Source organism: Rhinolophus hipposideros, assembly GCF_964194185.1.
Source record: "Rhinolophus hipposideros genome assembly, chromosome: 9".
Taxonomy (NCBI): domain Eukaryota; kingdom Metazoa; phylum Chordata; class Mammalia; order Chiroptera; family Rhinolophidae; genus Rhinolophus; species Rhinolophus hipposideros.
The window spans coordinates 22,345,853-22,373,715 of record NC_138055.1 but is presented as its reverse complement, the minus strand read 5'-3'; the positions used below and the strand labels follow the sequence as shown (position 1 = coordinate 22,373,715).

Below are 27,863 nucleotides of genomic sequence, written 5' to 3'. Positions count from 1 at the left end.
GGGGGTTTCCCAATGCCACTCCTTAACCCATCCAGCCCGCCTCCAATTTCTTTTACTCACTTTTCCTAGGGATCAGAAACTCAATTAGCAGTATCATGCAGTTAGCAAAGGAGAATGGGGAGGGTAAAGGAAAGGGACCAGAATAATAAAGAGAAAGGGAGGGAAAGAAAATCCACTGCATATGAAATCCCAACCAGACAACCCTTCCTTTCTCCTTACCACTCCCGAAGCACAGCAAGCCCCCAATTTCCTCATTCTTCTTTATTTAGCTCACCCTTTCCATAAACCCTGCTGCCTCAGACCCAGTAGCTTTGAATCTCTGATATCCTGGTGCTCAACCCCAGCCTGGCCAACTCTCCTGCCTCAGCCCAAAGAAGTGCTGAGAAGAATTCACCTGGGAAGGAGAGGCCAGGATAATAATGGTTAATATAATTTGGGGGCTAAACTGGGACCCTTACCACCATTACCAAAACTGTTTCTTGGGGAAATACACTGTGAGTTTCAAATTATCATGAACTTTTGGAAAACCCTATTTGGAATTAGGGACTGCCTATAATTATTTTCTGATAAACTATAAACATGTTATAAATTTGTAAATTTTAAGCTAGTTCATGAAACATCTACATTCTAAAAAAGGTGACCATATGGACTACCCCCAAACTCGCCAAATGTCTGTCTGATCCAGAATCTAGTTGGTTAAACTATGTAGACTCTGTAAACTAGTGAGACTCTATAAACTAGTCCCCTAGGTAAGATCCAGACTCTTTTCTGAGGGCTGAGAAACTGCTAAACACTCTTCTGATTCACTCCAGCAGAAAAACCTTAAACATGGTTCGTTTGCATTTTTTCTTATCATTTTAGGACCCTAGGCTGTTAGTTTTTTAATTAATTACTCCAAGAAACAGGTCTATCCTTTCTACAGCCAGACTACCAAAAAGGTTTTTGAAATGTATGCCCCACTTCTCATTTACCTTATTTTAGGATGTCCAGGTACCCTCCTCATGAAGGCCTGGATTTTGCTTTCTCCATCTATTCCATGTTGTTTACGAAAAATACAACCTCCCCAGCAAAACTGTTTATCTGGTCCTATGACTGCAGGCTTTTGATTCAGCTGGCACATTTTAGGAGTCTCAAGCCTGATTAGGGTTTCCTGCTCCAGGCCTAAAGAAAAATCTCTGTGGAAAGCTCAATTCAAAAGCAGAGCTCAGCCACCTTACTTGATGGCCTGCAACCTGTCCAAAGCAGCCCATGGTTCCCTGTGCCCTTGAAAAAGAACCTTCCTTATGAGCGCCACCCAGCTGCGCTGGCTGCCTACATTAACCCATTCCAACCTGGTTTCCCCCAACCGAGCAGCGAAGCCCCTAATTGTATAAGAAGCCTATCAAATAAAGCACAAGTTCCAGAAGTTTACCATTTGTATGAAAGGACAAACCTTTAGTGTAAAAGTAACGTCTGTCTGGCACCTCAGTGTTACCTGGAATGCTGATGTGGAGGCCCACGTTGTAGCTGACCATCCGCAGCCTCATACGGCTCTTCCACCTCGTACACGGTTGCCTCAGCATCCTCCATGCTGCTGGAATTCTGCCATTCCAACTCTGGAATGCTCCCTTCAGTCGTAATGCATGGCAAGTTCTCATATTCTGGTATTTCCTCATAATGCTGTATATTTTCATACTCAGGGGCACAGTCACTTGTAACAGATTTGCAAAGCACCTGCGACGTTGCCTCCCTGGAGAGCATTTGGTCATCCAGAGACTCAGCTCTTGGTCCATGAGTCGCACTGGTCTGGCCTCGAGACTTCTTCCTCTTCTTCTGGGATTCCAAGCTGTAGTTATCTGCAGAATACGCTTTGATTGGTTTATTTCTCTTGTCTTCTCCTACCAACAAGCCATGCCAATCACTTTCAATCCCTTGTCGACCCCCACCTGAGAGGCTGCCTGCAGTAGCGTCTCCAAGTTGGTTACTCTTGGACCAGAATTTCTGGAAGTCACTCTTCATGAAACAGATGGACAGCTTCATGTTGAGCAACTTCTTCAAAGAGTTTTTCTTTTGCGTGTCTTTGCAAGGCTTGGTGCACCTTTCGACATCCACAGCAGATAGTGATTTTGCTCTAGGCTTGTTCAGCGCAGGGGAAGGCTCACTATTAGAGCTTACGGTGACAGACTTTAAGGATTCTGGGTCCCCTGAAAAAGGTAAAATGGGATGAGGTAATTTCCACACTGGTTTTTCTGAAGTCCGTTTGGGTATATCAAAGGAGGACGATATACCATGGTTTTGGGCACACAATGGTCCGAGGCGGTTTCTTTCGGGATCCTTTTCTGAATTTTTTTCTTCGTTTGAGGGATATGAACTTTTCTCCAGAAGCTCTTCTGAGGCAGCCTTTTTAAGCACTCCTGCAGCAGGCAAGCTGTGTCTTTGAGGTTTTTTGGGGACAATTTTTGAGGAAGTTTCATCTTTTATTGTAGATTCCTTTTGCATGTGAGGGACAGACACTCCCAGGTTACAGGCAGTAGGCAAATGCTTGCTGCAAGTAAATTTCACCTGCTTAGGCAGGCTCATAGATAGAGAGCTGCATCTTAGAAAACTGGCTGCTTTGTCTACAGTAAGAGACATACTAGAACCACCTACTATCCTGCTGTCAGAACTCAAATTAGAGTCTATTTCTAAAAGAGGTGTCACTTTTTCAGAGGAATATGTTTCATGACACATGGCTTTCTCTGAACCAACGAAGTTTTGTCTGTCGCAGTTGGAGTCCGCATTCAATTCATTTTTACTTCCTGGCTTCACTTTGCCCGCCTGTTCCTGGTTACACAAATCATTCTGACAAAGAACACTGACTTCATTGTTTTTCAAACTATCTTCAAAAAGACAAGAAGAGTTACTGTCTAAATTCTCTGGTTCTTCAGTAGTTTCACTAGGAGCATCTACGTGCTTCTGACGTAACAGGCGAGCAGCGCGTGTCTTCCTGGGCTTGGGAGTTGGAAATTTTGGGCTATATGGTACTAAGTGAATTTCTAAGGGACCAAGATCTTTGATGTCTGATTTTTTACTAATTCCATCTGAAGAGAAAAATGTATTTCTTTTACCATTTGCCATAGCTTCTTGTTCAGATGAATGAAAGCAAATATTGCTTTTTTCTCTGCGGTTCTGACAAGTTTCAAAATTCTGAAATTCACCGGTAGGATGTTGTAGATGGCAGTGGTGACCAGGAACTTTTTCAAAGTTGGACAGGGAAGGCGACACGTCTGCAAAGTTAATTCTGAACTGTCTGCTGGGATTACAGCCATCACTCATTTCTGGGTTGTCTGTGGATCTGTGTTTCTGTGGGGAAATAAAAGGTGACGCTCGTTGTGTTAAAACATCCTTGAGCTTATCTTCTAGGATGCTTGCCTTTAAAACGACTCCACTCTGGCTCTTACCAGTTTCACCGTTAGAATCACATTTATTCCTTGTTTTCATAGCAGAAGAGGAGTCATCAATTTTACTATTTTCTAAATTTTGAGGCATTTCTAAAGGCTCTAAGACAAGCTGCTTTACACATAAATTCTCTCTATTCCCAAGTTTATGGATACACTCAGAATTGCAGGAACACACTGGTAAAATACAATCATTGCTCTGATGCCCCATGTCTTTACAAGTAGAGTTGTCAATGTTTTCAGGTAATTCCTGTTTATGTTCTTCTAGGTTCACAATGATTTTCTTTGATGGTGACTGCCCGACGTTGCGAACAGGTAAGCCCTTCAGAACTTTTGGCTTCGGGGCTATTGCTGGTTTAGTTTTCTTTGTTGACTGTGGAACACTAGAAATCACAATATCGGGTTTGGGTGCAATAGGAGGTGGAGCTGGCTTATTATTTGCCACCACAAACTTTGGTTTCGGGGCCACTGGTGGCTTCTTAATCTCTAGAAAGAAAAAAAATAATTTGATGACAAACCAAAGTACAAGATGATAAATGATTAAATTAGATAACTAACTTGACAATATGGTGAACTTCCATTTTACTAGATAGATTATGTTACATTAGATAGAGTCAATATTTGTCTTGAAAATTCCTCAAATTGCCCTTCAATTCCAGTATACAAAGCTTTGGATATGTTGTACATTTCTTAATAAATCGAATACAGTTTTTCTTCTAACTTTGGAACAGATTACCATATCTTCAGACAACATTAAATGAAGTAATTGGCCTCTGCTTAGAGCCTGAATAGCAGGAGAAAATATGTCAGCTCATTTGCTAAGAATTGAATTTGCCTAAGTTATATGTAAGACACAACTCTTTAAGCTTCTCATATGAATAAGTAGTATTCTTCTTCCTCGTGATATATAGTAGAGGTGTATAAATGCCTTTTATCAATAATCTATGTCACTAACACCCCAAAACAATCTTGAAAGGAAAAAAGAAATCAGAAAATTTCCAAACTTAAAAGTAATTCTTCTATATTACTTGAGGCTCATAATAAAGTTGATATTTCTCTGTGCAGGGGTTGTCAATTGGGAATTTTCATTGTAATCCTTCACAGAATTTTATTTTTAAAAAATTCACATGTCTAAGCTATACCCCAGGTCTAATCATTCACTTTCTGGGGATAGAGCTTAGACGTCTGTATTTCTTTTAGGTTTTACAGGTAATTATGCTCTGTACCCTTTATTAATAACCACCTTTCTAGTACATTTAAAAGATGACCACAACTTCTAGTGTAGCAATTCCTCCTTGACATAAAAAGTACTTAAGGAGCTAGATTTGTACAGACCTGCTCCTAGCCTACAGAAACCTAATGAAAGCTTTACACAAAAGACCTATAAAATGGTCTATACAGAGCCTGAACATCAGGTTCTTTTTTAGTTCTGTGTAAGTTTTTCCACCTATACTGTCACTTATCACAGTCATTCTTCCCAAGGAGACTTGAGATAAAATATTTTATCTTATACTTCTTACTCGTATACTTATAGTTTGTTCCTCCAACAGGATCTGATGCTTAATAAAAACTTAATTTACGGAAAAAAATAAAAAGAAACCTCTCAAAATATGTTCTGAACATTGTTTAATTATTTGAATACACAGAGGCTTTGACACTTCATTTGGTGATTAATTTCTTTTCAACAAAGGAAATTAGTCACATATGGGAAGATATTACATGGAACTGAGTTTAAAAAAAAAAAAGAGTAGGGTGCTCTTTTACAAACCAATGAAGAATTTCCCAAACCCCTAATATTATGCGTTCAATAAAGATCACATTAACAGATGCCTTCTCACTAAATATAATGTGATAAAGAAGACAATGAAATATCTTCAAAATAACAATACAAATTTCCAAAGCTATACAATTTTAGTTATCTATCCAATAAGCATGACATTAGTGATTTTTTTTTGGGAGGGGGGGAACAGAAAAAAACTGTAAGACCTTCAAAGCCTAATGATAAAACTGGTGTTAACGGTCTATTAAATTCAACTCCTGATCTATTAAGTCAAGCCTTAAAAGAAAGTATGAATGCCCTAGGCCTCTTCCTAACCTCCCATCTTACTAAAGATAATGAAAACTGACAGACTGTCATGTTGATTTCATTTCTGTAATCATTCTTTAAGCATCATACCTCTGGGAATTTTGAAGGAATAAAAAAAATCCATTTTGCAAGATGGAAAGAGTTCTGGAGATTGACTACACAGCAATGTGAATGTCCTTAACACTACTTAACTGTACACTTAAAAATGGTAAAGAGAATAAATTTATATTTTTGTATTTTACCACAACTAAAAAAATAAAAAATAGAACCCATTTCATCAAATTAATCTTTACTTTTTTAATCTTGCAGCTTTGTCAGAGGCTTCTGGGTCATTTAACCAGTCAATTTTTGCTTTTTTATTAAATTGTTTTTAACGCTCTGCTCCTGATTTTAGTCTTTTCTTTAAATATGGTTTGTACATGAATCTGCTTCCAACGGAACAGTGGTTGATTCCCAACAAATGTAGCCCAGCATTATGTACCTAATGCTACCATTGAATTAAAGAAATAAATGGTGAACTTTGGCTCACCACTGCTGGTTAACCATGTATTGGAGGAAGTCAAAACATAATTTGAAGAGCTGGCTAACCTGTGTGCAGATGTGGCTGCCTCAGTTCCTCTACTTGTAAATGAGGGAGTTGAACAGAACTCTAAAGCCCCTATATGATTCTTAGATACTTGCTTCAGGAGAACCCTTATATTCTCCAGCCCCTTTGCCCTGCATGATTTTTCTTCAATCTAAGTTTGTCTCCACCACTGGAAAGCAAGTTCCAAGAGGGCAAGCACTTTGTCTCTTTGCAATGTCACCAATGGCGAATATAGGGTTCTGCGAATAGTCAGAGCTGCCAACATACACATACTCTTTAATATGTCTCAGTAACAGGAAATTTCTTTAAAAAAAAATATCCACTTTAATGTAGAATAATATTTTGAAAAGTTAGCAGGAATCAACTTCAATAGGATTACTGAATAAGTTCTTAATTATTAGAAGGAACAAGTGTTCAACTAAGTCATTGGTACAGCAATATCTGGAATCTTTCATTATTATTATCATTATTTTTTCATGGCTCTATTTTGAAAGAAACACAACTCAAAAAATAACAAGCCGTTATATTATGGTCTGCTCCAATGTCAAACTCTTGAAATAAGTACACGACTTTGGAAATGAATCCAGCACCTTTGGATCTTAATACTGTATCAACAGTCAGACCCAAAGCTTTTTAGAGCAAAGCAGCAAATCTTTTATTTACACAGCTGTTTGGCTCCAGGGAAAAATAAGGTAAGAGAGTAAAGCACTAGTACCATTTTACTATTACAAACATACTGTCATCTGTTACACACAGATGGCTGCAGTTCACGTGTACACTTCCCTCGCTATTGGACCAGCCATAAAGCAAAGCACAGGCATTAATGAGACAGTGAGCTGTACAAGTTCAAAAAGACAGACAATATGCACCTATTATTATCTCTCCTTTTAAATATAATGGTTAGAATAATTCTAAAATCTCTAGTATGGGCCCACTTTCACAGATGCAAAAAAATAAAGCAAGCTCTATACCGCAGGATACATATAACTTAGTGTTCTACAACATTTCTCTTATACCCTTAAAGCAAGCCAATCACCCCAATACCACTCATTAGTTTCTTTATAAACAAACATCCCCTCCCCAAATTGCAAATAACTTTCCTAAAGTTTTAAGGAATTTGATTATTGCTCCAAAAAGCATAAACAGCTGTAAGAATGATGAACACATAATTTCATAATAAGGTGGAAATAAAACCCAGTTCTTTTCCATATTCTCCATGTAGACATGAGAAAATTAAAATAAATCTTAACAGATGGGTGAACAAAAAAGTAGTTAATGCTTCTTAGCAAGCCATGTTAAAAACCAACTAACTCAGCTAAACACAGGAAGTGTCCCTCTTTTAAAACACCACAAAAATGTCTGTGGACTTCTTTAATTGTAAAGTTGATAAAATATAAAAATAGCTTGCATTATTTTAGGGTAATTCAAATGAAAGAATCATAAATTTCCAGACTGAGCCCTAGATCAGGTTTACATATTTAAATGACAAATTAAATGCTTCTGTATCTGTTCATTATAAACTGTTAGGACTGGAATTGAAAACTGATACATATAAGGTAATTTTTCTACTTTGTGCTTGACACTCCAAAAGAGAGGAGAGCTAAAATTGGCTGGAAGGATTTAAAAATTTCCAACCACTTTACATTTAAATTAATTAAACTAGTTCAGTAACAAAGAACACTTGAACAAAGGTGAGGCACATAAATTTAGGATGAAGATAATTCACTTCAAGTAGAAAGCTTCCCCTTGGTAAGGAAAAGAGTTTATAAATAACATAACTTCAACAGTTGTACAAGGACATACCTCCAATATATACATACAACATCCAAAAGAAAAGATCCACAACTTCTTCAGGAATACCGGTACAGGAATACTTCACCCTTTGCTTTCTTATTCCTATTGGCTAATTTCTTTCCTAGTTAGTTGTAATCTGATTACACTCACGTAGCAATGCCACACTCCAATATATCTAAGCTTTAGAAATAATACAAATCGGAACTTTTCCAGTGCTGCTTGACAGTTTCAAGTTGCAGGAATTTAAAACAAACGCCAAGAAAAGCAAAGAAAATTTAATCTGATACGTAAGTGCTGATTCTAGAAGTAACTTTGAGGGTTAACTTTACACTATTTTACTGTAAAGTTTCTAATGCAAGTTTATTTCTTTCAATGTGGACAAAACAAAACAAAAAAACCCTTAATGCATTATTAAGCTGTGGTTTAAAAATTAACCTATGCTCTTATGAAGTGAATTTAACAAAAGTTTAGTAATTATTATGGGAAACAGGAACTGTTCCTTAAAGAATGTTTGGAAATATAATGTCCAGAATTGCTCAAAATACCACACAAAGGTAAACATAGACTGTCATTTGGATGAAGGGAAAGGACTATGGGAGGTAGACAGAATATAAGGCTGTTTACACTAACCAGGTAGGAATAAAAATTTTTAAAAATCCATAAAAATTGGGTGAAGACGAGCAAAAAAAATCGCCATAGGTAATTCTATTCCTCTCCTCAGGTAACGGGGAAATCCACCAGGATAGGAGTAACAATGTCTAAACCTCTTTATCTAGGAAGTAATAAGAGTCAGGATTTCCAGTCGATACTGGGTTTAAAGCGACTCAGCACAGTCGAGTTCAACGCTCCGGGAACACTGCCCTTTCCCAGAATAACCGATTTCTTAACATGGGAATCTAAACTATTTTCACACGCAAAGGCGAAGTCGCTCAAATTTTAGGCGAGACAAGCAAACGTCCCCTTTACATTTCGCGTTTCACCTGGTGCAAAGAGCTCCCAACGCGGGTCTCCTTTTAAAGGCAGGTCCCAAGAGATACACGATTTCCAAACAGCCTCTCTTGGCAGGAAGGGACGACAAAATGCGGCAGCAAACGCAGTCTGCTCCGCACTTGCCACAGTCCTCGGGAAAGGTAGAAGGAACACCGCCAACCCACCCCAGAGGGAAGAGTTGTTCCACCGCCCTAGAGGAGCAGCGCTCGTTACAAACTTTCCTGCGGCAGCGCGAGTGCCGTCACTTACCGGCGGCAGAAGTCATGATTCCCCCAGCAGCTTGCTTCCCCGCTCGCCCCCCTCAATCCATGCTTCCCTTACAGTCCACTGTTTCAAGAGTTTGGGCAGAAAAGAAAAGCCGCCGCAGCGCCCACATTTCGTCCCGCGGCCCCGCGGCGCAACCGGAGCGCGGCACAAAGGATGTAGCCGGGTCTAGGGACCCGGCGGCGTTCCCGAGCGCGAGCCGCAGGCGGCGGGCACGAGCAGTGTTCACCGCGGCTCAGCCGGCGCGTGCCCCTCTCCAGCTCCAAAAAAAAAAAAATCAGTGCTCCAGGCGCCCCCTGCCAGTCGTAGCAGTAAAAGGCGGACAAAGGCCCTAGGCTCCTCCAATCAGAGAGCTCGAGCTTCCTCTCGCTCCTGCCCCTCCCGCCCACACGCTCAGCCTCTGCCCCAATAAATAGGTCTGGAAAGGGGGCGTGAGCTTCGAGGCATGCTGGGAATTGTAGTTTTCTAGACACACGGGACCAGCAAAAGCAGACGCCTGGGTGCCGCCTGTTCCCCCGCCTTCATTTCCCATCGTGCTGAAGCGGGTGGCATGGCGGAGAAGGATGACACCGGAGTTTGACGAAGAGGTGGTTTTTGAGGTAAGGGGAAAATGGCGGTGGATGTGGATTGCCTTTGTTTGAGAAGGATGAGAGGGAAGGCGAAGGGCCGATCCCGGGGCGAAGGATCGGGTGACGCTCCTCCCAGCCTAAGTCACCGAATCTCGGCGATTTCTGGGCCTAGTGTGGGCTGCAGCCTGACAGGTGTAGCCCGAGACGCCCTCCCGCAGCCGGCCTCAGTCTCCGGCTGGCTCAGAACTCCCAGCCAGGCCGGTGGATGAGAGCCCTGCCTGTTCCTTCCCCGAGGACCGACACGCCTGGCTGGGGCGGGGCCCAATGGTGCATTTTTGGATACTCACCAATACAGCCTAGCTTCTCCCTTTTTCGTCCTCGATTTTTTGGATCATTATCTAGAAGTGCCTTGGGTCCCTGTTCCTGGTCGAGGCGTGGCCCTCGGAAAGAACGCAGCAGGTGCCAGTTTTCCAACAGGGTTTAAAATTTGGGGGGACCTCCTGTGAGTGATGGGGGCCGGGCCGTCTCAGCACGTAGGTTCAATTCTTTTGTCCTTTGCCGTTTCGCGAAGTGTAGCCAGTTGGATTCAAGGCTCCGGGTGTGAGTGCTTTTGTGTGGGACTAATTTTAAGACGTTCTCTGCCATCTTGAACGGAAAAAAAAAATCAGGCGAGTGTTTTCTGTTGCTGTTTGTCAGAGACAGGTGAAAACTCGCTACCTTTATATAGATATGTTGAGTATGTGTATGTTTTACGTTCACACATCTAATCATATTTTAAGAAAAACTTAAATGATATGGCCCATTCCGTACAATGGGAGAGCTAGGCAAAAAACAGTAAAAAGTGATAAATGTTGAAATAGGTACAAGCTGTCATTGGAGGGTTGATTTGGAAACCGCCGTCGGTTCTTGTTAGCCTCCGAGAAGCTGCGCCCAGTAAATGATATCCGCAGTGAATCTTGAATTATGAATCGGATTAGGAAGAAGGGAGAAAATGTATCCTCCCAGGGAGAGAGAACTGAGTATGCCAGCGCTGGGAGGGGTGAAAGTACCTGGTGTGGAGTTTTCAGGGCTTTGAGGATGGGAGTGTCGTTACATAAAGTGGTTTGATGTGGCCAGAAGGTACAAGTAGTTGAAGGTAGGGCTGTTTTTCCAAAATGAAGAGTCTGGATTTGAGGAGCTCACTCGAAGGCAAGACAACCGCCTGCATTTCGGAAATGAGAAGAAATAATGGAATATTGTAATAGCTTGCACACGTACTTATAAGGTAAAATCAGAGACAGTTACAGATTGAATGTGGGAGCTAAAGAAGAGACAAAAATCTGGGTGGCGTGAATTTCTAAAGTAAAGAAATTGGGTGGATGTTATTTTTTTGCCCTATTATTTTCTTGGAGATCTGAATATAGTAGTAATAAATGCTCAAAGAACACTTAATTGTAGAAAATAAGCCACAAAATTTAAATCATTCAGTATGTCCTATGGTACCATCCAAAGATGGCCACTGTTAACATTATAGTATGTGTTCTTACAGACTTTTCTATGCAAATACATGTCTGTGTGTGATATTATTAACACAAAAGATATCATACCACATAGAATTTTGTATGAATTTTTCACTTACATTTATCATGAGTCGTTTCCTATATTCATTATCCTTTGAAAACATTATTAATAACATAATATCACCTTATGAATATGTATCATAATATAACTATTTTCCCTTTATGGAATGATTATATTGTTTCAAGATACTATTGTAATCAACATTGAGATAAGTCCATCTTTAATTGCAACTCTGAATTTTCCTTAGAATAATTTCTAGAAGGGAAAATAGTGGGTGAAAGAATGAACATTTTTTTTAAGACTTATGCAGAAAGGTTGTACCAATTCACATTTCCATTAGGAATAAGAGTATTAGTTTCACTACATCCTCAGCAACAGCATTATTAGTTTCCTTTACTCTTTGCTAATTTGCTAGGGAAAAAAATAGCATTCCATTGTTCAAGTTTACCTTTTGTGCATTTATTGGAGCCATTTTTATTTCTTTGCTTGAACATTTCATGGTTTTTACCCATTTTCCTATTGCATGCTAGCTTCTTAAAAATTTATGCATGATTTCTTCATGTTATTTTTAGATTTGATTTATTTGCTTTGTGTCATGTGCATTAATTTTATTTCAGCAGAATATTCTATGAAAAAGGCACAAGTCATAAATATGCAGATTGGTGAATTTTCACATATGAACACACCCATGTAACAGCATCCAAATCAAGAAACTGAGCATCACCAGTACACCAGTAAAACAGAAGCTGTCTATTGCTCTCTTCCAGTCACTTCTGCCCACTCCAAGGATACCACTATTCAGACTTATAATAACTTACATTAGTTTTGTCTATTTTTATAGTGTACACACTGCAATTCCATTTCTGTATGCTCTTTTTTTGTGATTTTTTTTTTTTTTTTTTTTTGCTCTCTGGTTTTGTTAGATTCATCCATATTGTCATGTAAACATTTAAAAAAAAAAAACTTTTCATTTATTTAAGTGTGGTTTCCAGGACCCATCAGCTCCAAGTCAAGTAGTTGTTTCAGTCTAGCTGTGGAGGGCGCAGCCCTCAGTGGCCCATGTGGGGATCAAACCGGTAACCTTGTTGTTAAGAGCGCTGCGCTCTTACCAACTGAGCTAACCGGATGCCCCCATGTAAACTTTTTTTTTTTTTATTTCTCCATAGTAGTCCATGTGAACATACAACAATTTTAAAAATCCATTCTACTGTTGATGGTTTGGGTAGTTTCCACTTTGAGACTATTATAAATAGGGCTTTTGCAGACCTCTTAGTGTGTGTGTTTTGTTGAACATCTGTTGGGTATGTACTTAGAATTGCTGAGTCATAGGAAATGCATAGGTTCACCTTTTGTAGATATTGCCAAGTGTTATTCCAACATGGTCGTATCAATTTATACTCCTACCAGCAGTGTTTATGAAGTCCAGTTGCTGTCCATCCTCACCAACATTTGCTAATTTTAGTCTTTCTTTTTATCATTCTGGTGAGTGTGTACTGGTATCTCCTCTTGACTTTAATTTGCATTTCCCTGATAAGGAAATTAAATCTTTTTATGTGTTTGTGAACCCATGTATCCACTTTTGTAAATACAATAATTCAAGTTTTTTAGCATGTTTTTCTATTGGATTATCTCTTTCTCTTACTGATTTGAAGGAGTTCCTTACACGTGCTGGATACAGATTCCTTTGTTGAATATATGTACTTCAAATATCTTATCTCAGGATATAGAAAGAGATGGGAAGCTGCCGGATTCGTTTAAAAGGCAAGCAATAAAAATGTTCGTGAGTTGGAAGATTCACTATAAAGATGTCAGATCTTCCCAAATTAATCTATAGATTCAAAGCAATCCCAATCAAAATCTCAGGAGGTATTTTTTTAACTGAAATTAACAGGCTGATTCTAAAATTCATTCAGAAATACAACCAACCAAATACTCTTAAAGGAAATCTTGTAGGGAAAGCAATCTTAAAGGAAAATATAGCTGGAAGGTTTTATTCTATCAGATACTAAGACCTATTATAAAGTTATAGTAATTAAAATAATGTGGTATTGGCACAAGAATGGTCAAAATGACCAGTGGAGAAAGAGAGCAAAGATTTATTACAAAGGCAATATAGTAGTTCAGTAAATACCGGGTTAACTGGACATCCATGTAGAGGAAAAATATGTTGACTGAAACAAAAACAAGTTTCAGATGGATGAGAGATCTAAACGCAAAAGGTAAAATAAATCTTTTAGAGAAAATATCTTTGTGCCCTTGGATTAGGCAAGTATTTCTTTAAAATCCCTGACCATAAAAGAAAAAGGTTTAATTGTATTATAATAAAGGTAAGAGCTTCTCTTCACTGAAAGACACTATTAAGAGATTCTTGCTGAAGACAGACCAGTGTGGTCAGACATCACTTGGAAGATGGTAGAAGATGAGGAACCAAATACTGAAGGTGATCAGATTTGGAGGCTGGGAGTTAGCAGAGTTCTTAGTAATACTAGATTTTGCAAGAAAGTGTACAGGGCTTAGGAGATGGTTTTGGAATTTGACTAAAGTTTAGTCAAGCAAAGAATCTTTGTCAATAACCAGGGAAAAATTCTAGGTGGCTTAGAATTCAGGGTTAAAGACTATCTCATTTGCAGGTTGGGGAAAATATAAGCCTCTTCAGGGAGAGTAAATTATGTTTAGAAAAGGTGAGTGAATGGATCCTTAGAAGAATAGATGGGATATAGGTTTGTGACAAAGTTTGTCTGAGTGTGTAGGCTTCCAGCCTCTCCTGTGATAATAGTCAATCTTGCCTGGTTGGTGAAACTCCTGCAAAAGGTTATGTATGACAATTGAGTTCCTTTTGGGAAGATTTATCTTTAGGCAGATAAGGGGAGTTCAGAGAAATCCTCTCCCTCCATTTGCTGTTTTTCAAGTGCCCATAGCTCAAAATAATATGCCAAAAGGCGTATTTGGGGGTAGTATATTCTGCTACCCTTCAGGAATGATCTGTATCTTGCAGGTATAGCTAAAGTGGTCCTTAAACCATCTAGGCCTTTGCTGGGGATAAGGGGAATGGATGCTGGTCTACCAGTTCCATTTCTTTTATGGTTATTGCTCAGTTCTAGTTTTCTATTTTGGGGGATATTTTAATAGTGGTTTTTCTTTTAATTTTTATTCTGAAAGGCAATGTAATATAGTTGTTCAAGTAGTAGAATCTGGAGCTACACAGCATGGGAATCCTATTTCCAGTATTTATTAATGTGACTTTGAGTAGTTTACTTCTCTATGTTTTAGTTTTCTCAATATTTAAATAGAAATAACAGTACGTATCGCATAGAGCAGTTGTATTAAATGGTTTAATGTAAGTGAAGTACTTACTAGGTGAGTGCCTGGCACATTGTAAGCATTCAGTAAATGTTAGCTATTATCAAATTTTTCCAGAAAATTGCTTTTTATCTACATTTTCAAAATTATTGGTATCAAGTATTCTTAGTTGTTTCTCAGTTTTTAGTTTCATAACACTAATTAGATCTTATTACTTAACGTTTATTTATGCCCTCTCTTTTTATATTACATAGAGTTGGCCATAGTATTGACTTACCAGATAGATTTTTCAAAGAACTAGTTACTGGTTTTGTTTGTTCAGCTCTGTTGAGTGTGTTTATGGTTTAAATTTTTTTTAATTTAAAATTTTTTACTTTCTTTAATTTCCTTCTGCTTTCTTTGTGTTTATTTTGCTGGTTTTTTTTTTTTTCCTAGCTTCTTGAGGGAAAAACTTAAATACTGAAAATAATATGTAAGGTTATAAATTTTCCTATGAGTACTGTATTGGCTGTATCATGAGTTTGAAAATGCAGTTCGTAATTTCCATTTTGATTTCTTTAGTCCTTGATTTATTTAATATCCAGGTGTATGCATAAGGGATCAATGTTACTGTCAGTAATGATTTTTCTCCATGTGCCCTTCCAGACCCATAATTCCACCCTGATCATTATGGAATGCATCACCTGTATTCCCTTGTCCTATGGATACCATTTGGGTTCAGCCAATGAGAAGGACCTGCAAATCCAAGGTATCTTAGCTCAGGCTGCTATAACAAAAATACCATCAACTGGATGGCCTATAAACAACAAACATTTATTTTTCACAGTTCTAGAAGCTGGGACATCTAATCTTATCCATGTGGCTGTTGTAGGTCACCAACTTTTAGCCTGCAATGTGGTTTCCTTCCTATCCACCACTCCATTACTAAGCCAGTGCAACATATTACAGTTTTGTTGAGTCACTCCTACTAATAGGTACCAAGTCCTATATCAGCCATAGGTCCTAGTACAGAAAACAGAAACCCCTCTATCTACTGTAAACAGGAAGTTTTAATTAACGGGGAATTAATCATTGTTGGAAGGGCTAGAGAATCAAGCTCTATCAAAGTTTTTAATGCTCATAAAGCCAAAAACACATGATCATGATCATAGCTATAGCCCAAGAAACAGGAAGTCATCACATCTGCCTCTCAATAACCTACAAAGATGGTACTCAGAATCGAGCCAGTGTCTCCACCACAACTGCCTCTGCCTTACCAGGAAGCGGAGAATATGTATTGGAAACATTTTGCCTCCACAGCTGTGTTCAATAGCACTCCCTCCCCCTCAAAAAAAGCAGCAAGAAGTGAACCTCTGCTTTTTCCCCCATCTTCTAGATCTCTCACGAGTGTACCTAACTGGGGGGACCCTAGCTGGAAGATAATCGGGGAAATGCCACATTGAGCTTTCCCCTTTCTTTAATACAAGAAGTACACTAGAAGGAAAGAAAGTAGAATGGATGTTGAACAAACCAGTCCACCACATCCATCGTAGTACCTAACCTCTCCTCCCCTAAGAAAATGTAACTGGGATATTTTTGGTATATTTGGTATAACACTGTTACTGTAATGATTTTCAGAGTCAGAAATCAGACTCATGTCTTAAGACTTACTCAAAGAGTTATATGCTGCATTAAAATTAAAAATTCTAAATCAAGCAGTTTTGGAAAGTGTTCCAACCACATTCTTTCCCTATTTAAAACTCTTGAAGTATAATACCAATTTCCTGAGTTATTAGTTAATTCGACTATCTTTTCTAATTTTGGTCTTTTTTATCTCCCTCCAGAGGTTAACTTTTGAGTCCTAGTCTGGAAAGACTAGGGGTGGACGGAAGGGTGGTGTAGTGGAGGAATCAAGAAAGGGAAGGAAGAGGGAAGTTCTCAGGCCCAGTTCCCAGGCCTTGCCTGAGACATCTGACCACCTTCATTTCATCAGGGCTGGAGTCCCTGTGTACCTTCCAAGTTAATTCTGTTCTCTTGGAGCCTGATGACTCCAAGAGGCTGAAGTGGGAAAGACAACGTAACCTCAGATTTGGATCTCAGGCTGAACAACAGGACAAAGTTTAGAAAATGATGGACACCGTATCTAACATGGATGTTAAACAAAATCAATACTGAAATATCAATATTGTCGTTTTATTCTGTTATTATAATCTAGTTAACATGTTTGAGTAAGAATTCCCTAGTGACCTTAGGTGTTCAAGTTCTGATGTTGCTCTTTCATAGCTTTCAGGTATTTTCATTGTTAAGTTGCAGAAACTTTGAGTCATTCATCAGATCTTGAATCCTACTTTTGAGGGAAAAGTACGAAAATAAGAACTTTTTATAAGCAGGCCTAATATTTCTACCTCTTTGATTTAGTTGTAGTGCATCTAAACTGTTTCTTTGTGACTTCATTATAGAGACAACATTGTCCTCAAGGGACCTTTTTATTCTTTTAAATCTCTGTCCTTTGTAATCTTACTTTCTGTAGTTGAACTCGTTTTGATGTTTGTTAAAATTCAGTCTCTTTTCCTTTGTTCGTGACTGAGAAAGCTAAATTTTGCCCCTCTTACCTTGATCTCTTTCCCTCCTTTATACTTCTCAGTCAATTATGAAATGTTAACCTTTTGTTGGCAATGTGTTCAGGTTTAGCTATCCCCACCCAGCACTAAATCAATCAAATGAAAGTGAGATGGCTCTCACACAATTTACGATGTTAAAGTTTGTTTGTTTTTTTAAATCCTCTCTTGCTTGAGAGATTCTCCTTTCTATATATTTTTAAAGGTTATCATACATCTCTAAAGAACATTAAGGTATTTTTTTATAGGTATCATTTGTAGATTCCTTTCTACTTGCATTGTTGATTTGACAAATGGAAGGAAACTGTTTTTGTCTGTGAGTATATACATTGACGGTAGTTGCTATTTTGATAATGGAGCTTGCTGTCCGGAATAATTATAAATACAAAATTTAAGATATTATTGTATCATTTTTATTCTTCCTTAAAATGTATCTTCAGTTTCCAATAGTATAAGAAGCTCTACAATTGTATTATATAAAATAATCTTCTGAATAGTAACTGAGATAGGAAGCATAGCAAAATTAATGCTTTTATCACTACCTGTACTAGAATATTTATTAATGGAGTTATTAAATTTTAATCATTGACAAAAAGATTGACCGTTAAGAAGACCAGAGCTAGACTTTTCACTTTTTTGTCTGGGTCATGTTCTTCCATTTTGTCTTCACATAGCCTCGCATTTAACATTTTAAACAATATATATAAACATTCCAAAAGGTGGGAAGTCTCTCATTTATGTATTTTGAAAGCATTTAATAAAATGCAAGTTTCTTTGTCTCAAGCTATTATACACAGGGCTTAAGTTATTTTTTATGGTTGTATTGTTATCTTATATAGTTAAAGACGTTCATTTTTAAAAAGCCTCTTAGAAACAGGACGAGACTAGTAGTCAAGAATGACATTAATGATATCTTGAATGAATCATTTAACTTCTTTAAAGCTTGCTTCCCATTTCACATATGAAGGAGTTATACCAGATAATCTTTTAGTATTACATTATTTTCAAATCTGGTAAGTTGAGTGAGAGTAGGCTCTTAGAGGCTTCCATTAATTAGGAACTACAGGAAGAAGTTCAGCTCATTTCCATTCTATTTTTCAATCAGAAACTCTGACTTAATTTTAGTTTTCCTGGTTCTCTCCCAGGTGTTCCCAAAAGTGAATCATGCCTTAAACATTTAGGAGAAAAGGCCCAAAGCTCAATGTGCCCCACAGGGCATCGTGTTAAGAGTGTATTGATTCTATCGCTGCTGGACACTTAGAGTATTGCTTATGTATCTATTGGGACTTCTTATTCCCACTGCAGCAAATCAAAATGCCCATTAGTTTTTACTTGAAATAATATATTTGAGAACATCTTTTATTTTTAAATCCATCTTGTAATTTTTTTAGCTGAAAGAATCTGGCCACTTATATATCTTGTTGGGATTTTGCTGATTAATCCACAACCATTAACCTTGTGTCTTTAACACCTTTATTAAAGTGGATTTTCTACTTCAGTGTATATCTATCCTGCCCTGTCCTTTTTGTTTTACTTTTCCTTAAAGATTATCCCTTTCTGATGAAAGGAAAGAATGAATCAAATTGAAAGATCTGTCCTTTGCTCTTAACAGATCCACAAATTCCGTCTCCAGTTATTATTGATAAGGAAGAAAGAGAGAAGGTTGAATGTGATATAATACCCAACCTCATTCTAATGTTTATTGCATGCTCTTCTCATACCCAGTATTTTGCCAAGTAATCAGAACTAGGTCTATTTTTTTTCTAAAGTAGTTTAAAATGATAGTTTTAATTCTTCACCTTGCTTCTGCTCTGCATTTAGTAAGTACCCAATATATGCCAGTTGATTAATCAGATATTGAGTAATATTAAAGGTATGGAGAACTCAAACCACCATTGCTATCTTCTCATCCCTGAGTTAAGACCAAGTCACTGTTGCTCTTTATTTTTCGTTGGTTGAGTGTATAAGCTGTGTAAGTCATTTTTCTCCCATTGCATCTATCTCTTCATTTTTCTTTTGATGGATGTTTTGTTTTGGACTAGATTGTATTGTACTTGAATACATTTGTACTATTGTATATAAAAAAATTTAAAGTTACTCTTTATTCTTTTTAAAACTGTTGTTTATACTGTTTCATGTAATATTAATTGGATGGGATGCATTTCTGTGGGATAATATTAGAAGGAAGGAAAATGTGTGAGTTATATGTCTTAGCTGCTGCTAGCTGAAAAAACTTTTAAGTAACAAAAATATTAAGTAATATCCTCTAAAGGCATTTAAAAAAATCCCACTCTCCCTGTTACTTCTGCAGTTACCAAGTAATACTGAGTGGCACTGAAGAAATTATATTCAGGTTTTCTTCAAAGAGCTGCTTCTAATAGGAAAATGCTTAGTAATGATGCAGACACGCCCTCCAGGTCAGTGGCCATTTTGTAGTGTAGTCCTTACGGAGAACCAGTGGGGACCGTCAAAGACAGAAGTGTACGGAACAAAAGAATGTGGGCGAGAGGCGCTAAATTTTTTATGTAGGTCAACTGGAGAAATTAGAACTATGATGTCTGTGAGTAGTCTAATTAGTTGGACTAATTTTTGTAGACTCTTTTAGCCTACTTAATATGTTGAATTCTGTGATTAGAGTTTGCTTTGCTGATATTGAGGAACAATTAAATTAATACTTGGATTTGGGGCTTTTGGAATAATTATTTAGAAGTTATGTTGAAATGTGTAGACTCCAAAAAGTATTTCCTGTTATTTTATAATATCTTTGATTTTGCAAGGTACTATTCTATAATATTCAAGGTTTAAGGTGGGGAGGGTGGAAGACAATAAGTGATTATTTTCAAATTATATTTTCTGATTGTATACTGATTAAAGATAAATGAAAAGTCTACAGAAACAGTATATTGGCAGTATAATTAATAGTAATAGGGAAATATATTTTCCATTGTAGAGTTTTGTTAATTATGAGTTTTAGCACTTTATATACCAAAAGCTTCTTCCTTAAAAATAGAGAAAATAGCTACCTTGTGTAATTTGATGACAGTCTTCCTCGTCAGCTTATTCTGTGGTATTCTGCAGTTAGTCTGGAAAGAAATAAGGAAATCAGAGCAATTGCAGTTCATTCTTTTCAGTAATATAGTTTTAAAATGCTGTTCTATATCCAATAATCATATTTAGATCTATAACCTTAACCTATATTCAAAGACAAAATATTTTAAAAATATTTTCAGTAGCTAACAAATATTTTCAGGTAAATAGTCCCCAATCAAACCCCTTTAATTACAGATATCTTTTTCCTTAAAGATTTTGTTTTGTGTAAAAAATCTTCCAGAGAGTCTACTGGCATTGTGGAAACTTTTAAAATATATAACTTACATTATAGTACTATTTTTGAAGAAATTAAAAATTTATACAATGTTTTAAAGAAAAGTTACCTGTAAGAAATTTGATAAATTCTATTAACAGGGGAATGGAGATCAAAGGCTTCTAAAGAGGCACAGATCTATACAGGTGTGAAGTCTTCATTAACAAAGTTACTTCTGCATTACACAATTTCAGGTTTCTGTGCCGATGCTTCCTGCCTCCTACTGCCTTCTGTTAGTAGCTCCTGTATTTCCCTAATGCTTTTTGTGTTTAACATAGACTTGCAGAGGTAAAATATCATCTGGCATCTGACAATAATTAGCATTTTATTAGACCGAATAGTATGGCTTCAATACAGTACTGATATCTTAAATAAATGAACTATGTAATAGTTGAGTATGTTGTTAGCTTTGATATAGAAAAGTACACAGGATCATTCTATTCATTTGCTAAACTAACAATCAACACTTTTTTTTTTAATCAGGCCTTACACTAGGCACCTTTTCCCACATAAATAGCATGAATATATTCTCATTGTAAAAAAATCAAACGTAGGAAAAACATCAGCCCTCCCTTAATCCTTTTCTTCCCCACTTCTGCTTTTCTCCTCAGAAGTAACCACTGTAATCAGTTTTCAGTGTAATTATATTCATATGTAAACATATACAAATACATGTGTCTAATACACAGAAATGTTGTAAAATTTGACTTTTTAAATATAAGTGGAGTTCTTAAATGATTCTAGTAGTCAGTATTCTCATATGTACATTGAAAGATACTTTTATAGTTATATCCATAAAATAGATGTCTAGTGGAATTGTTAGGTCAATGGATACATACATTTATATTTTTATAGACATACTCCCACTAATAGTATATGAAATATTTGTTTTCTCATACCCTTGACAACATTAAATATGATCAAACTTCTTTATTGTTACCAACTCCCAGATAAAAATTGTATCTTTGTTTTAACTTGCACTTCTTCAATCAAGGTGAAAGTCTAACATGTTTTCATTTGTATTTACCGTTTGTATGTTTTTTTTTTCCCCTTTGAACTTCTTTTTTATACCCTTTGCCCATTTTTTGCAGTTTTAAAAATCTTTGTCTTATTGGTTTGTATGGGTTTATTGTAAATTGAAGAAATTAGTTTTATCATATGTTGGTCATATTTTCTCTCCAGTGTCATAAGAGTTATTTTTTCAACCAAATGAGCTGGACTTCAAAGTAATTTGTAAGGATAAAATACTGTTGTTTTTATAGTCCCAGTATCTTTTGCAGCCAATTTTTAGGCTTCTGTAATCTGAGGCAAATAGATATGGAATGTACATCTGAAAAAGAAAAGATTGGGAATAAATGTAGGTATTATCAGAAGATTTATGTTGACCATGTGAATTTTCTAATAATCTGTTAAGTAATTTTAAAATTACAAGTCTAGTTTCTGGTTTAAAAAATATACAAATTATGCAAAATACTATATTAGACCAAGTTAATGAACTTATTTACTCTAAGTTACTTGCAATGTAGCAGAGTAGATAACAGATTTGGCTATTATCTGGCTGCCTATATTCAAATCCTGGCTCTATCATTTACATACATGACCTTGGCGAAGTTACTTGGTCTATGCCTTAGTTTCCTTTTATCTTAAATGAGCTGTGGCTTACAAAGTTATTGTAAAGACGAGTTAGTATGTAAAAATGTTTAGAACAGTGCCTAGTACAGGGTGGATACTTAAGTAGTGTTTGGTGCTGCTGTCGTTTGGGGAGGCTATGGTGGGGGAGAAATTAACCAAAACAGGTGAGAACCTACACTGATTATCCACTTGTGAGAAAAGAGTGCACCTGTGTAGTAGCAAACAGAATTAGCAGCCTCCACTGTGGTCTTCTCCAAACCAGAGGTAAACACTGCTGTGGCCTAAGAAATGGGCAGAGGGAGCAGGTCAAGGGCCATTTCCAGATGTCCACCCCATAGCCTGTGGGAAACTGCAGCACTGGAATACTTGCTTTATTTTGTTTGTGTGATCTTATTCATAACGATGCCTGCTATGGCTCTATCACCTTTGCTAACTAGACTTCTAAATTGATCTATTTGCCTTTTGATTGTTTTTCTTCTTTGCATGTTATACCTGAAAATTTTCCTCTGTTTTTTTCCGAAATTATTTCCAATTGATACTTTGTTAACCCTAGGTTAATAAATATAGAACTCACTTAAGAATGAGTGAACAGAAAAATCATAGAGCCTGTAGATGATAAGAACGCCAGTTCTGTGGAGGTTTGGAGGAGTTACCACTTTCCAAAATATATTCACAGAAGTCAAGAATTCCAGATTTGTGTTTTTCGATTCAAGAGACTATAGTTCTATGAAACTTAAAGGCTCCAGTGAATGGGGAGTAATTTGAGATGAGGACAACCTTAAGAGAGAAAAAAAAGTGCTTGAATTAAAAATTGTACCATGCAGGTCAGCATTTGGATCTTACAGAATGATTTATAAGTAATTAGCCATGTCTTACTTCCTGTTTTCTGATGATCATCTTGGAGCCTTGCTGAGCCTGCAGGGACTGTCTCTCCCAGAGGTAGCAAATTCCTAAGAGGTAGTTAGCTACTCACCTGGATAGGTGCTTCTCACCTGGTCACCATTTACCTGATTTAGTTGTTCCAAGGCCAGGTTCCCTGCTAGGGACTGCCCCTATGCTCCAGAGACTGCTGACATTCTTCAAACTAGCCAGTCTTAAACTGGCTTACCTTGCCTTGCCCATTCCTCTGAAACCACAGTAAAGGCTCTTGACCATAATTTCCTCTCCTCCCTCCTGACCAACCCTGGTGCTGCCCCGTGTGCCCTCCCCTCCCTTTGACATCGTTTTTGCTCCCTTCTCTTGGGATTTGTGACTACAACAAATTATCTTCAGTGACAGTTGTCTCCTAATCTGTTGGTTTCACCACACCTGAATAATCCTATACAAAAAGATGAACTTGAGAGAGAAGACTTGGTTATTCCTTCTAGATCTCTTTTTTCCTCAAAAAGGCAATTTTGTGTTATGGTTAAGGGTGTAGGCTTCGGACTCAGACCAGCTAGTTTCACATCCTGCTGGGTGACCTTGGACAAGTTATATAACCTCCATAGGCCCCATTTCTGTGTATGACAGGAGTAATAATAGTACTAATATCTTTTTAGAAGTTTGTCGTTAGGAGTAAAGTGGGTATTATAAAATGTGCTTAATGCCTAGCATATATGCAACTCAACAAATGTTAACTATTTTTACTATTATTATTTTACACTTTTGCTCGACTCTTTTTCAAAATACTGATCTCTCTTAGGGCCCTCTTGTCTTCTCCCACTCTGCATTGTCTCTAGCTGAGCTTGTCATGTCTCCACACCTACATGCTACCATGGGTTTGCCGCCATACCTGTCTGCTACAAACTCAAACCTGTACCTTCAAACGAGGCAACTCTTGGTCTCCAGATACTTTAGGTCTAAGTTATTCACATCTGAATATCTCACAGGCAGCTCCTACTCACTGCCTTCCTCTTCAGATTTGTTGCTCTGCCATGATTTTATAATTCAGTATATGGTACCACCTAATTGTTCAAATCAGAAATATAGCAGTCATTTTGGCCCTTCCACTATCAACCACTTTTATTCATAAATGTACTAAATTGAGGGGAAGGATTCATAAACTATAAAATGTTTATTATATTTTGGGAGCGGGAATAGGGGTTGGGTAGGTTAAAGAAAGTTATTTTGCATTTTATATCTTTTTTTTACTGTTTGAATTTTTAATTTAAAAATAGCAAAACAATTTAAAAAATTGAAATCTGTGAAGTTGAACAGTTGAACTTGGCTTCCTTCTATAAGTAGAAAAAAGTTAACTTTTTCCTGAATATCACCAGAAAGAAGTTAATGGCAGAAAACTACTATAACTCTAGTGCCTGATGTATAGTAGGTGCTCAGTAAATATTTGATTAGAGATAAATGAACAAATGATGACTGCCATTTAAGTTTCGCTTTTTGTAGCTAAATGATTTTTCCAGTGGAATGCTTGTTAGCACTGAGTCATTGGCATCTGGAAGACAGAGTGTGTAGCTTGTGAGGAACCTGAATCAGAATTTGGCCAGTAGTTACTGCAGTGTACAAATTACTTTTCTAAAAGAGTACCCAACTCTGAGAACAGCTCTTCTGGGAAAGAGGAGAGAGTCCAAAGGGTGCATGAGGGTTAGTGTGAAAAGGGCATTTAGGGTTCTGCTAGCCGTTCACTTAGTCTGGTGCAGGTGTTTGGTCGTGGGCCTATAGCAATGACAGAGGTGTGTCGATAGCCAAAGGAAACCACTAAGATGCCATTTGTGGCAGAGGCTAGAGTTATTTATGTATATCCATTAGTGTGGGTTCTGATATCTTTAATGGGGAGCAGGGGCACGAAGTGCAGGTAGTATAGGATTTAAATGAGTTATTTTCTTGAAGTGCTTGTTCAGCAAAAACGTTGGGGTTTCCTGTCTATTTTTGTTTATTTTTCTTACAAAAAATATGTTTCGGCCATCCAAAGAATCTTAGTACAACCAAAGACTCTTGGCTATCTTTCATTTAGCAAAATTCTTTCTGGTACTGTGATGTGTGTTTTCTGTCAGCTAAAATTTACAGGAATTGTGAGCCACAAGGATTTCCTGAGGAGAAGCTCCCACATGCTGTGTCTGAGGTTTCTCCTATTTCTTTTGGCAGCAGTGACATTCTCCAATACTACAAAATTATAGTTTGAGTTCAGTGCTGATAATATCTCTTCAATAAAACAACTTAACTGAGACACTTGTGGTTCTATTTTGCTTAAACCAAGGAAAAAAGTTATAACAGAGAAAATTAACTATCACCACCTACTCTGCCTTATGCTCCACAAATAAAGTCCCCTTCTGAAGCTGCCATCAACTTATAGTGATGCTCACTATATGGAACATAAAAATTTCTGTGCATTAGTTTATAGGCCGAATAGCCCCAAACCTTCAAATATAGTGGTTAGAGCTGTTGCAGTAGGAAGCCTCATCTTGCTGTAAAAGAAAAAAATAAAAATAAATTACGTTATGTTGGGTGATCAGGTTTTAATACTAAGACAGTATTTGCTTTTCTCACTCTCATTCTCTCATGCATGTAGAGTACACAGCGCTCATCAATAAATTAACTTTTTTTATATTACATCATATTACATAAGACCCGGTCTTATAATATAGTAAAATAAGACCAGGTCTTATATTAATTTTTGCTCCAAAAGACGAATTAGAGCTGATTGGCTAGGTCTTATTTTCAGGGAAACACAGTATTACTTGTCGAGTTTTGTTATGGCTATTCTTTGATAATGCAATTATCAGAAAAGACTATTAAAATACTCCACCCTTTCCAACTATACATCTGTTTCAGGTCTGGTTTTCTTTATATACTTCATCCAAAACAATAAATGGCAACAGATTGAATGCAGAAACAGATATAAGAATCCAGTTATCTCCTATTAAACCAGACAGTTAAGAGATTTGTAAAAATGTAAAACAATCCATTCTTCTCAAATCTTTTATTTTTCATTTTGGGGAAAAAAAAGTTTTCATTAAAATTTACGTTACTTACATTAATGTTGTAATGGGTTTGTTATTTTAAGTAAATTAATAACTTGAAATTTTTGTTTTAATTTCTAATATGATACATATCGTTAAACTGCCACATCAACAAAAGTTATTTGTGACCCTCAATAATTTTTAAGACTACAAGGAGGCTTGGAGACCGAAAAAAAAAGTGAAGAAACACTGGCCATGGTGTGGTTTTTTTGAGATCTATCACATAGTACACAGGTTATTTGGCAGTTGCAGAGAAAAAAGTGACAGTAATTTTATCCCCCCAAATGTTTTAACATAAAATAATAATTTTACTAAAAATCCCTTTGCTTTCTTAAAAATTGCTTTTGTGCTTCAAGGTCTATCTCAGTCAGTTAGTTCATCTTGGCTCGTTAACCAAGGGATGTTTGTTTTGTTTTCCATTTGTGTTATCATTGGTTGAATTTTAAATTTTTTTTGGCTCAAAAGTGATTGAAGCATAAAAGTAGAAATAAAACAGTAAAATGCTGCAACTCAGAATACCATCATAAACATAATAAATAGAGCTTTAGTGTTCATACAGTTCGAGTTTATATGTTAGAAAGTGATGTGATTTCCATTAACAGACAAAAAGACAAAAGTGAAAATAAGAAATATGATTACTGGAATGAAGGTTTATCAGACCTGCAGTACTTTCATTCTTAGTCTCCAAAGGTTGTCTATTCTAAAATTCTGTCAAATACTTAGTTACATAGAGCCATGAAACAAAGCACAGTGATGGTCTTGGCAAGCCAGAATTTCCCAGAACTGTAAAACTGCGTTCTAGGATGAAAGTGATGAATTCTGTCACTGAAGATGGGGAGGAAACCAGAGCTACTAAGAAAGGCATGTAGAGTTGCAGAACACAAGTGGATATGTCACACCTTTGACAAGAAGCTTGTAAAACCCACCAACAGGTCTACATTTGGAAAATGGCAGAATGTGCTACTGGTAGAATTACTGTGTCAAATGAGCCTGTTGAACATTATCAGTAGTATACAAGGTAACCAATGAATGGTACTATTTTTGTGCAATACGAAATAGTAAGTGTTCCTGATAATGGTGATCCTGAATATATACGCTTAGTCGATGTACAGAACATATATGGAGAACAAAGTATTCATTTTTTCTTTTCTGTTTAGTCACTTAAAAAAAATCCGTTACAGATCTTCCATTTTGTTATTTTGTGAGCTGTGACATAAACTGGAAAAGAAAGGGACTCAAGTCAGTGCTATCACAGCATCGCCTAAGTGTACAGTAAGAAAGGACATACAATTGGAACTAAAAGAAGTTTGGCCCCATGCCCACCCCACCCCCAAGCCTCTTCCCAGAGAACGGTTAGCCGGCAAGAGTGTGCCTCATGATCTCGACTGCATCTTCAATTAGAACAAGCGTCAGCAAATGAGATTGTTGGGCCAGATTTGTCTCGAGCATAGTTTTTACGTTTTTTTAATGGTTGGGAAAATATCAAAACAATGATATTTTGTGATACATGAAAATTATAAGAAGTTCAATTTTTCCATAAATAAAGTTTAATTGGAACATAGCCATACTCATTGGTTTATGTATGAATGAATTAATTAATTAACTAATTAATTAGTGGCTGCTTTTGCACTATAGCAGCAGTGCTGATTAGCAGAGACAGAGACCATATGGCATACAGAGTGTACAGTAATATTTACTGTCTGGCCTGTTATACAAAAAGTTTGATGACTCTTGAATTAGAGTAATTCCACT

General features: G+C 37.0%; 2 protein-coding genes across 2 annotated transcripts in view; one reads left to right on the top strand and one right to left on the bottom strand.

Annotated features, from left to right (window-relative positions):
• FGD6 (FYVE, RhoGEF and PH domain containing 6) overlaps positions 1–9,523 on the bottom strand; it is a 95,220-nt gene extending 85,697 nt beyond the window's left edge. Inside the window, exons 1-2 of the mRNA XM_081058919.1 lie at positions 9,122–9,523; positions 1,475–3,902 (exon numbers count right to left, since the gene is read on the bottom strand). Of these exons, the coding sequence (XP_080915045.1) occupies positions 1,475–3,902; positions 9,122–9,137 (2,444 nt within the window). The 5' untranslated portion in view covers positions 9,138–9,523. The remainder of the gene's footprint in view (positions 1–1,474; positions 3,903–9,121) is intronic.
• Positions 9,524–9,609: 86 nt separating this feature from the next.
• VEZT (vezatin, adherens junctions transmembrane protein) overlaps positions 9,610–27,863 on the top strand; it is a 55,006-nt gene continuing 36,752 nt past the window's right edge. The window contains 1 exon segment of the mRNA XM_081059435.1: positions 9,610–9,735. Within this exon segment, the coding sequence (XP_080915561.1) occupies positions 9,700–9,735 (36 nt within the window). The 5' untranslated portion in view covers positions 9,610–9,699.